At 47.8% G+C, this 12,564-nt stretch overlaps 1 protein-coding gene across 1 annotated transcript; it reads right to left on the bottom strand.

Annotated features, from left to right (window-relative positions):
• Positions 1–7,445: 7,445 nt before the first annotated feature.
• LOC123092994 (G-type lectin S-receptor-like serine/threonine-protein kinase At2g19130) lies at positions 7,446–10,191 on the bottom strand. Its single transcript, XM_044514870.1, has 2 exons — positions 9,929–10,191; positions 7,446–9,828 (listed from the first exon to the last, which is right to left on the bottom strand). The coding sequence occupies exons 1-2, from the start codon at positions 10,089–10,091 to the stop codon at positions 7,448–7,450; spliced, it is 2,544 nt and encodes an 847-aa protein (XP_044370805.1). The 5' UTR covers positions 10,092–10,191; the 3' UTR covers positions 7,446–7,447.
• Positions 10,192–12,564: the final 2,373 nt, after the last annotated feature.

Raw genomic sequence — 12,564 nt, forward strand, 5'->3', positions numbered from 1 at the left:
AGAAACAGACACTCACTAGCCACCTATGTGAGAAGCACGTCGGTAGAACCAGTCTCGCGCAAGCGTACACGTAATGCCGGTCTGAGCCGCTTCGTCCAACAACACCGCCAAATCAAAGTATGACATGCTGGTAAGCAGTATGACTATTATCTCCCACAACACTTTGTCTTCTACTCGTGCATATAACATCTACGCATAGACCTGGCTCGGATGCCACTGTTGGGGAACGTGGTAATTTAAAAAAAATCCTACGATCGCGTAAGATCTATCAAGGTGATGCATAGCAACGAGAGAGGAGAGTGTGTCCACGTACCCTCGTAGATCGAAAGCGGAAGCGTTTAAATAACGCGGTTGATGTAGTCGAACTTTTTCGTGATCCAACCGATCAAGTACCGAACATATGACACCTCCGTGTTCTGCACACGTTCAGCTCGATGACGTCCCTCGTACTCTTGATCCAGTTGAGGACGAGGGTGAGTTTCATCAGCACGATGGCGTGGTGACGGTGATGATGATGTTACCGGCGTAGGGCTTCACCTAAGCACTACGATGGTATGATCGAGGTGTGTAACTGCGGAGGGGGCACTGCACACGGTTAAGAGAAACTTGTGTGTCTTTGGGGTGCCCCCTGCCCCCGTATATAAAGGAGGGAGGGAGAGAGGCCGCCCCCTAGGGGTGTGCCAAGTGTATGGAGTCCTACTAGGAATCCTTTCCCTTTTAGGAGTAGGAGAGAAGGAAGGAGAAATGGAGTAGGAAAGGGAAAGGGGGGCGCCGCCCCCTTCCCCTAGTCCAATTCGGACCCATGGGAGGGGGGGCGCCACCTCCCCTTGGCCTACCTCCTCTATTTCCCGTATGGCCCAATAAGGCCCATTACTTCTTCCGATGAATTCCGTAACTCCCCGGTACTCCGAAAAATACCCGAATCACTCGCAACCTTTCCGATGTCCGAATATAGCCTTCCAATATATCGATCTTTATGTCTCGACCATTTAGAAACTCCTCGTCACGTTCGTGATCTCATTCGGGACTCCGAACAAACTTCGATCATCAAAACACATAACTCATAATACAAATCGTCATCGAACGTTAAGAATGCGGACCCTACGGGTTCGACAAACTATGTAGACGTGACCGAGACATATCTCCGGTCAATAACCAACAGAGGAACCTGGATGCTCATATTGGCTCCTACATATTCTACGAAGATCTTTATCGGTCAAACCGCATAACAACATACGTTGTTCCCTTTGTCATCAGTATGTTACTTGCCCCGAGATTCAATCGTCGGTATCATCATACCTAGTTCAATCTCGCTACTGATAAGTCTCTTTACTCGTTCCGTAATACTTCATCCTGCAACTAACTCATTAGTCACATTGCTTGTAAGACTTATAGTGATGAGCATTACCGAGAGGGCCCAGAAATACCTCTCCGAAACACACGGAGTGACAAATCCTAATCTTGATCTATGCTAACCCAACAAACACCTTCGGAGACACCTATAGAGCACCTTTATAATCACCATTTTACGTTGTGACGTTTGGTAGCACACAAAGTGTTCCTCTGGTATTTGGGAGTTGCATAATCTCATAGTCTGAGGAACATGTATAAGTCATGAAGAAAGCAGTAGCAATAAAACTGTAACGATCATGATGCTAAGCTAACGGATGGGTCTTGTCTATCACATCATTCTCCTAATGATGTGATCTCGTTCATCAAATGACAACACATGTCTATAGTTAGGAAACATAACCATCTTTGATTAATGAGCTAGTTAAGAAGAGGCATACTAGGGACACTATGTTTTGTCTATGTATTCACACATGTACTAAGTTCCCGGTTAATGAAATTCTAGCATGAATAATAAACATTTATCATGAAATAAGGAAATAAATAATAACTTTATTATTGCCTCTAGGGCATATTTCCTTCATGTGAGCCCTACAATATTCAGCAACAACATTCCTAGTATTTATAAGGATCCTGGGGTATTATGACCCAGAGCGGGTTGGTTCTCAAAGAAAGGAGGACATTGTCGGAGGAAAGTTCTCTTACACATCATTCTCTGGTGGAAGGCATGCTTGCCCCGGCGAGGCATATGCTTACATGCAAATTAAATTAATATGGAGCCATTTAATTAAAAACTTCGAGTTTAAACTGATATCTCATTTCCCAAAGACAGAGTGGAGCAAGTTCGGGCTAGAGCCAAAAGGAAAAATAATGGTAAGTTATAAGAGGCGTCAGTTGCTTGGTACCCACTCCCTCCGTTCCTAAATGTAAGTCTTTTTAGACATTTCAAATGAATTATAACATACGGATGTATGTAGACATATTTTAGAATGGAGATTCATTCATTTTGCTTCGTATGTAATCACTTGTTGGAATCTTTAAAAAGACTTATATTTGGGTACGGAGGAAGTAGTTCATAAATTAATATGTATGCACAACCCATTTGTATGCGTGCACGCAGGCGTGTGTGTTGTTGATGTTGGACAACAATTGATCCATCTTTGTTGATGTTATGCATGTTTGTTCAAATAATGGGAATCAGTTTGAAATGCACGTTGAAAAAGTTCATATAACCCCCACAACTATCAATTTTGGGCCACATTACCCCCCCACGTCTAAAACCGGGATCTTAATCCCCTGAGCTTTCACAAACAAGTCAAAACACCCCCTGCGGCCCATTTTAGTGGTTTTAGAGGGCGGTTTTGCCAACGTGGCGCCTGACGCGTGGGACCGGCATGCCAGGTAGGATCTGGGAGGGTTGGGTGCGGTGTAAATCCCCCCTTGCGCCTCAAACCGGTTCGACCCAGCCAGCCTCTTCGTCTGCTTCGACCCCCAGCCTCTTCGTCTTCGCCGCCCCCTCAGTTCTCTCTCCCCGACGACGACGGCGGCAGGAGGGACGGCGATCGGCGACATGAACTGAGCGCCCCGAGCCGACGGCACGTGCAGGTTTGTAAACGCATCTGATTTTGTCTGAGAAGTGAACCACCATGTGTTCGATTTCTCTGTTCTAGTTAGGGTTTTGGGGGTTTTGGGGGATTTCAAAATCAACCCAGATGGTCGTCTTCTTGTTGTTTTCATGCATTCAGCGGTCCATGTGGTTAGTGCGGTCGTGCTGGATAGCCATGGTTTAGGGTTCGTTGATTTATGGCTGATTTGGTTTGAACTGAACTGAAAGGGGGGATTTTGATTCAGAGATATTTTTTTTCATAGGTTTGAGCCATGGATCCGCTGGACTATCTCTGCATCAGGTTTCATTTCAGAGGACAGTTTGAACATGATGGAACAGAGTGGCAGTATGTGAATGGAAGTCAAGGCCTTTCAACAGTACAACACCACAAAATTAGCCTTGAAGAACTGAAGAAAAAACTTGCAGAGCATGTGCCTTGTTCAGATAAGCAACTGCAGGAAACAAATTTACATTGGAAGTTCCCTGGGATGATTAGAGATGGCCAAATGAATAGTGCCCTGGTGATGTTGCATGACAAAAAATCTGTCCTGGAGATGGCCAAACATGTCACTGATGCAGGGGTCATGGACATTTATGCTAACATTCCTGATGATTTTGTAGCACAAGAAGCTAGTGAATGGGAGGAAGAATATGCAGCAGATATAGGGGAAGGTAATTGTGATGTTGATTCAGAGGAGGAGGAGATGCACCAAGTGCCAGAACAGGAGCAGCAGCAAGTTTCAGAGGATAATAGACAACAGGAAAGACGGGAGATGCATCAAATGGCATATAATTTAGAGGAGGAGGAGATGCACCAAGTGCCAGAACAGGAGCAGCGGCAAGAACACCAACCAGATTGGCAGTGGTCAAACAATTTCTACCAGTCAGCCAGTAATCGTAAGTTACCAGTTAACAGAGGTCCCATACAAAATCATGACAGAGGAAAATCAGTTCAAAATGAGGATAGTGGTATTGATAGTTCAACATCTAATAGTGACTATGTTGTCCCTCCAGCAGAGAGTAATAGTTCAGCATCTGATGACGAAGTGTTGGAGTTGAGAAAATATGCAAAAGAGTTGAAGCAGAAAGTGAGAAAGAAGATGCTGAGAGAAGATGAGGGGAAATCTTGCAAAGTGCCTGATGATTTTGTTGTGCCTGAAACAGGTAAGCTAGATGATTCAGATGGAGAAGGCACACCACATTTTGATAGTGATGATGATCTGTCATATGATGAGGGCAGTGATGGAGAGGTCACTGAAGTGAGGAGGAGGAAGACAACACACAGAGTGTTTGATGGCACTAGTGAGAAACCTGAATTTGCTGTTGGAATGGCGACAGTAGGGAATCCAAGCAGGCTTTGGTTAAATATGGGCCAGTTAATTTCCACCACCTAAGATTCCCTAAAGATGAGAAGAAGAGGGTCAGTGCACAGTGCTCTTGGCCTGGATGTCCTTGGAGCATCTATGGATCAATTAGCAGCAGGTCTGATTGGCTACAAGTTGTGAGGTACAACAATGAGCACACATGCATTCCTAGGAGGGACAACAAGCTGGTTACTAGCACAGTTATTGCAAAAAAATATTTCAGGCAGATTAGGGACAATCCTACTTGGAGGGTGGAGAAAATGCAAGAGGCAGTACTTGAGGATTTGCTAGCTGATGTGAATCTCTCAAAGTGCAAAAGGGCTAAAAAGCTTGTCATGGCAAAGCTCACTGATATGACCAATGGTGAGTACTCTAGAGTGTTTGACTACCACCTAGAATTAGTTAGAAGCAATCCAGGGAGCACTGTAGCTGTTTGTTTAGATCCAGACATTCATGACAAGCCAGTCTTTCAGAGAATGTATGTGTGCCTTGAGGGTTGCAAAAAAGGGTTTCTAGCTGGATGCAGAAGAGTGGTGGGATTAGATGGCTGCTTTCTGAAAGGGGCAGTAACAAGGCAAATTTTGTCTGCTATTGGCAGAGATGCTAATAATCAGATGTACCCACTTGCTTGGGCCACAGTTGAGGTTGAAAGCTATGAGTCATGGTATTGGTTTCTCTCACTTCTCCAAAAGGACCTACAGATAAGCAATCATGGTGATGGATGGGTTTTCTTATCTGATCAACAGAAGGTATGTGCTGAATGTTTTCATATGTTCATGGTAGGTAGAGTCATGTTAGCTGGGCTCTTTATGGTCGACTCATCGGCCTCGACTGTACATGCATGTCAGGTAGAGTCATGTTAGGTGGGCTCTTTATGGTCGATTATGGTCGACTCATTGTTCGTCTTCTCATTGCTATTAAACTGCAGGGTCTTATCAGGTCTGTTAATGAAATTATTCCTGAAGCGGAGCACAGAATGTGTGCCAGACATATATATGCAAATTGGAGGAAGCAACATAGGGAGAAGAAATTGCAGAAAATGTTTTGGGCATGTGCCAAGTCCTTTGATAGGAGCCAGTTCAACTACAACAAAGCCAAATTAGCACAGAAAAGTCCAGAAGGAGCTAGAGATATTATGAACACTGCACCAGAACACTGGAGTAGAGCATACTTCAAACTAGGCTCATGGTGTGATTCAGTTGAGAATAATATGTGTGAATCATTCAACAATGCAATTATGAGGTCAAGGTTTTACCCTGTCATCACATCACATGAGATCATTAGAAAGAAGATGATGGCACGGATACAAGAAAACAGGGGCAAATCAGCAACATGGAGTGGAACCATTTGCCCAAACATTTTCAAGAAGTTGAAGTTGAACATCAAGAGGTCAACTAATTGCCAGGTGCTTTGGAATGGAAAAGAAGGTTTTGAAGTACAAGAAGGAGAACATAGGAGGTACACAGTCAACTTGGAAAAGTGGCAGTGCTCTTGCAGATACTGGGAACTATCAGGTTTGCCTTGCAGCCATGCCATAAGTGCAATCTACACTTGTGGCAAAAAGGTAGATGATTTCATTGCACCATGCTATCTTATCAGTGAGTACAACAAGATATATGATCATGTTTTGCAACCAGTTGAGGGGAAAGAGAATTGGCCAGTATCAGAAAATCCAAAGCCACATCCACCTCCTCAGAGGGTAATGCCAGGAAGAAAGAAGACAAAAAGAAGAAAAGAGGAGGGTGAAGAAATTAAAAATGGAAAGCTGACAAAGAAGGGCTGTAGAATAACATGCTCTTTATGTGGAAATTTTGATCATAACAAAAGGAAATGTCTTCAGAATCCAGAAGCTGGAAAGAAAGCCAATGGGAGCTACACCAGAGCAGCAAAAAGAATAAGGAAAAGGCAGCAAAAGGAAAGCACTGAGGTGGTATCTTCTCCTTGTCATGTTTCTCTTTCTTTCTTCACAATATTTACTAATTTACTTTTCTTTTTCATTTCTTAGATGGCACAGGAACAATCATCAAGGAAGAAGAAGCAACAGTGTCTAGTGGCACCACCTCCAGGAGCAACATCTTCTCAGCCAGCTCCTACAACTCAAACATCACATGCTCCAGCACAGCAGAGACAAGTTCGCAAAGGAAAGAAGAGTACAAAGAAAACAACACCAGGAACATCTTCTCAGCCAAGAGCATCTTCTCAGCCAAGAACATCTCAGCCAAGAGCATCTTCACATCCAGCAACATCTCAGCTAGGAGCATCTTCACATCCAGCAACATCTTTTCAGCCAAGAACATCTTGTCAATCAAGAACATCTTCTCAGCCAGGAGCATCTTCACAATCAGGAGCATTTTCTCAAGTGCCACGGAATGACAGGCTCTATTGGCTTATAACTGGAACTGTTAGAAAGTGAAACAAATGATTGGCATTGATGTGTAACATCAGCTATTAAGTATGTGCTTTTGTTGATGTAAAGCATCAGAAGAAAATCATGTCTGGATAGTTAAGACTTCAGAGCTAAGCTATTTTGTGAACTGCTGTTATGTCAGACTATATAGTGAGAAGTACTATTTATATTCATGTGCAATGCATCTTTGTTGCATAGTTTTGTCATTACCAAACTGTACATTGCTGTCAGAACATTGTACATTCAGGGGAAATGCTGTCCAACTGCATTGGGGGCGCAGGGGGGATTTAAAACGCACCCAGCCCTCCCAGATCCTACCTGGCATCCTGGTACCACGCGTCAGATGCCACGTTGGCAAAACCGCCCTCTGAAACCACTAAAATGGGCCGCAGGGGGTGTTTTGACTTGTTTGTGAAAGTTCAGGGGATTAAGATTCCGGTTTTAGACGTGGGGGGTAATTGGCCCAAAATTGATAGTTGTGGGGGTTATATGAACTTTTTTCATGCACGTTCGTTCAAATGTTATGCATGATGTTTTTTTCCTCAGTAAGAATAAAATAATCAATTAATCATGACACAATTACAGTCCAATGGCGTTTTCATTAGCCAACTTTATAATAAAAAACTAGACCTAAACACAATACTAGCTCCAGCCGGAATGCTCCATGGCGCGGAGTACGAGATATGCTCTAGCTTCTACGAACGGAGAAACTGCTCCGTGCTATGGTACACTGTTCCGTGTACCGGCCGTCCCGCCTCCCGCGGGCGCTTCAAGCTGCTCCCCGCTATCGCTATGGTACGCCGTCCCGTGTACCGGCCGTCCCACGAGCACTTCAAGGTACTGAGGCACCGGTGGCATCTCCAAGTCCGTCAGCCCCTCTAGCACCTGCACCACCTCCCCCATCGTCGGCCGCGTGTCGACGTCGCGCTGGATGCACCAGCTGGCGACCTTGCACACCCTCCTCATCTCCTCGGCGTTCGCGTCGCCTTCCAGCTCGGGATCGAGCAACGTCATCACGCCCCCCTCTGCCAGCTTCCTCGCGACCAGCAACGGGAAGAAGGTCGTCGTCGGGTGCTCCTCCGCACCGTCCGCGTCTGCCGTCGACGACACCACGGATCGCCTCTCCCCTTGCTCGATGTTCCGCCTCCCGGACACGATCTCGAAGAGCATCATCCCGTAGCTAAACACGTCCGCCTTGGCCGTGATGGCCTCGCCGCTGATCCACTCCGGCGCCAGGTACCCAACGGTGCCGCGCATGGTGGTGAGCACCCGGCTGAAGTCCCGGCCGACGAGCTTGGCGAGCCCGAAGTCCGCCACCTTGGGGCCGAAGGAGGCGTCGAGGAGGATATTCTCGGGCTTCACGTCGCAGTGGATGATGCAGTCCCGGCACTTGTCGTGGAGGTAGGCGAGCCCCTTGGCGACGCCGAGCGCGACCTGGAACCGCACCTGCCAGCTGAGGACGTAGAAGGTCTTGCGGAAGAGGTGCCGGTCGAGCGAGCCGTTGGGCATGTACTCGTAGACAAGCAGCTTCCGGTCGCCGCCGCCGGAGCAGAAGCCGAGCATGCGGATGAGGTTGACGTGCTGGACGGTGCCCAGCGTGCTCACCTCCGCGCGGAACTGCTTCTCGCCTTGCCGGAGCCCCTCCAGCTTCTTGACGGCCACGACGGTGCGGTCGGAAAACTGGCCCTTGAACACCGACCCGAAGGCGCCGGCGCCGATCTTGTCGGTGAAGTTCTTAGTCAGGGACTGCAGGTCGCTGTACTTGTAGCTCACGCAGCCATCGCCGGCGGCGAGACCGCTCAGTATCGTCGCTCTTCTCCTCTTCATCGTTCCTCTTATCGTACGAACGAGAAGAATGGCTGCGGCGATCACGAAGCACGTGATGCCGAGTGCCACGGCGGCGACCTTGATGTCCCTCCATACGTGGCTTCGCGCGCCTGGGAGCTCCGACGCAGCGAGACGGAGGTACAGGCTTCCGGCGCTGGCCTGGTTGTCGAGGACACCGTTTTGTAAGTTGAACAGATCATTGTGCCACAAGAAGCAGCTGCCGTTGTACGCGTAGGCGGAGCATGTGCAGTCCCCAAGACACGCGCGTTGGCAGTCGCCGGAGCTTGCGGCTCCCGCCATTCGGCCATCGTCAGGGAGCCTCATGCGGTCGATGCGGAGGAACTTGTCCTGCTCCACGTTCTTCAAGCCGTCCGACGGGCCACTGCTGTTCTTACTGCACTGAAGCTGGGTGTTGCGCACGCAACCGCCGATGTAGTCGCCGAGGCCCCAGCTCGCCGGACTTTGCGGGTTGAATCCCCGGGCGCAGTCGCACGCCGTGGACGAGCCCTCGGTGCACACGCCGAACGCGCCGCAGCCGCGAGGCACGTCGCACCGGGCCTTGGGCTCGGCGTAGACCAGATTCCATCCCTGCGTGGCCTCCACCCAGAACCACCCCTTGACCTGCCCCGACACGTCCATGACGAACCGATACACCGTCGTGTTCACGGCGAAGTTATACGTGAAGTAGCTCTCGTCGTCGTTGTCCACAAAGTTGAAGCTATACCCGGAGCCGCCGCTCGACGCGGCGACCTCCGGCGCCCCGGTAAAGTACTTGCCTGTCCAGTTGCCGGTGGCCCAGTACACATGGGTGCCATTCGACAGCAGCAAGTACTGCTTCGCCCCGGACGGGTCGAGCTGGAGGGCGTACATCCCCGGCGCGGGGTCGCCGCGCGCCCTCCACGAGGCCATGGCCTGGATGACGCCGGTGCGCTTGTCGCGCCTGAGCTTCCCGCCTGGAAGCCACGTGTCCGTGATGTGGTCGAAGCTCTGCCACAGCACTGCGGAGGCGTTGGACGCGGGCGTGAGCACGAGGTTCCCGGAGTCGTGGAGAACGGCGACCGTGTCACTGGCATTGGCGACGCCGCTGGTGCTGGCGTTCGTTGACCAGACAATCGAGCCGGCGCCGTCGAACAGTGCGAGGTTGCCGTCGGGCGCGATGGCGAGCCGCGACGTGTTGGAGACCGGCGTCTCGCGGTTGGCCACCCAGACCGGCGTGTGCACCGATATCTTGTGGTACCAGATGCCGGCGTACCAGCTGCCGTCGGCTGCTCCGTCTGCCAGAAGAAAAACAGAGCAGAAACATCTCACACCACTGGCCACCATGAACTTACACTGGCCGTCGTCAAGCCATGCGCACATGTAGCGTGCTCTCACCTGGGTGGAAGAGTCCCAAGGCGAACTTGCCGCCGGGAGAGACCAGCTTCTGGTCGCCGGAGAGCGGACGGCCCGCGGCCACGATGTCCGCGTCCGCCGCGCGCACGACGCCCACGCAGAGCAGCACGACGAGCACACCCAGAGGAAGCGCTCCAGCTGCCATCTCGTATTCTCGTTCCCTTGCTGCCGCGAAGTTGATCGTCTTGAACCTGTGCCCTCCGTGCCTCCCCTCATTTCTGTGCAGCGGCACCGGTTATTTGTACTTGCAGGGGGAGCGTTCGCGCGCGGAGGAAGACGAACACGTACTTGATCGACCGCAGTCACGCAGTAGTCTATCCCTTCCCGGGCGGCACGGCCGTGCGTCCACATCAGTGAAGCTGTCAACCACAGAAACTGTTGCAGGCTCTGTTGTTTCTAGCGGGGGAACGAGTCGCGGAATTGACCGGCGAAGAGAATTCGGCGTCGACCTGAGGAATTCAGGACGGGGCGGCGGGGGCGTGGAGTGAGGTTGGTGGCGAAGATGAAAGTTCCGTGGGTGGATGTGTGATGTACGGGTCTCTTCGAAGGTAGAGGTAGGACTGAACATTCCAGCACTTTTGTCTGACCACAAAATGATTGACTGAGCTCGGGTCAAGAAATCCTAGGCAAAAACGTTGACAGGGGCTATGTGTTTATTCTTGATCAAAGGTAGACGGCTGTAGCCGACGGCTACACCACTAGTAAAAGAAGTGCGTCCTCAATTCATATCAGTACTAGTGATATTATATGCGCGTTCGCTATTTTTCATTTGCCTGAGTTTCCTTTAGATTGTGTTAGACTCTCTTTCTGCTTGGACATGTTCTTCAACTTGTGCTGCTTGCCTGCTTGTCATGCGAGAAAAGTGATTCTCCCATGCATGGAAGGTCCGGTGCATGCATCTGTGGTTGGTTATGCTGGAGATTCGAGTGCATGCAAATTATACTTCTGTCATATACGTATAGACTATACCGTTCACATTAATATAGTATCGTATCATGTTAGTCCACTTAATGCCATGCATGCGTCTCTCTCTTTGCTGCTCACATCAGACTATAATATACTCCCTCCATTCCTATATATAGATCTTTAGAGAGATTCCACTATGAACCACATACAGATGTATGTAGATATATTTTAGAGTGTAGATTCATCCATTTTACTCCGTGTATAGTCCATACTGAAATATCTATAAAGACTTATATTTAGAAATGGAGGGAGTAACATCGTATCATGTCAGTCCACTTAATGCCATGCATGCGTCTCTCTCTTTGCTGCTCACATCAGACTATAACGCATGCATGTCTGACAACATCTCCTCTCTCAAAATCCATCATTTTTAGTTTCCTTTACAAAATTTACATTGCTCATATCTTTAAAACCAAAACTCCTTTTTTGGAAGTTTTTATATATTTGAACTCATCGCATCAAGACCTTCAGAACAAGATCAATCTTTGATAGATTCTAAACACGTTAAAATTTCAATGTTTTGATCACTTTTTAGTAAATCTATTTCACTAATTAGAATTTTTTTAATGATTAAACCAGTTTTGAAATGAATCTTTAATGAGTGAAATACAAATAAAAAATGAGTGAAATTATTTCGTTGAAATTAGTGAAATTGTTTTTCTGAATAAAGAAAACTTAGTTTTTTCTAAATGAGTAAAAGGAGTGTTTGGAATGAGTAAAATCAACATTTTTCAATAAGTGATTATTTTAAAAGGGTGACTTTTTTAAATGAGTCAAATTAGTTTTTTAAATGAAATGTCACAACACAACTCTAAACACAAATTCAAACATAAAGCTTTATATTACAAGCCAGGGCCACGAAGGCTCGAATACATAAGTCAGCGGAAGCAATAACATCTGAGTACAGGCATAAGTAAACAAGTCTGCCTTAATAAGTCTAGCAAAACAAGGACATCTAATCAAAAAGGCGACGGCCTCCTGCCTGGGGCCTCCTATCTACTCCTGGTCGTCGGTATTCCAATGAAAAGATTGAAAGTTTTTGGTAGTTATAGAATTCTCGTACTTCTTCAACTCGAATACCAAAAGGAAGAAAAAAATAGGTCTCCATGTAGTAGGAGGCTCCGTCGGGGTAGTAGTAGTCATCGTCGGGATCAGCTGGCTCCTAGGCTCCGTCATCTGATCGCAACAATCGAGTAGAGGGGAAATGAGGTAGCAAAGCAACCATGAGTACTCATCCAAAGTACTCGGAAGACTTACATCAGATCTATGCTAAGTATGCATCGATATCAAAGGAATGAGGCTATATCTTTGGACTATACTACATAAATGTCAGAATAGAAGGGAAAGCCTAGCCTATCGAAGACTAGCACCTTGCAGCGTCTTACAACATTAGAAGAGTGCAGATTAGCATATCATAAAGTAACAAGTATATTTCAGTAACGCCCAGAGATCCTTCCTTGACTTCCTGCGAGAAAGCGATCCTAGAGCCATCATATCCATTTAGTGTCTCAAGTATCCAATTCTAGTTGTAGTAGATCGGGATACAACTCCGAGCATCCGTTAACATGGACCATCTATTAGAATATATATACTTCCCTGCAGGGGTGCACCAACTTACTCAACACGCTCGATTAACTCCAGTCAGACACACT

Source organism: Triticum aestivum, chromosome 1B (assembly GCF_018294505.1).
Source record: "Triticum aestivum cultivar Chinese Spring chromosome 1B, IWGSC CS RefSeq v2.1, whole genome shotgun sequence".
Taxonomy (NCBI): Eukaryota; Viridiplantae; Streptophyta; class Magnoliopsida; order Poales; family Poaceae; genus Triticum; species Triticum aestivum.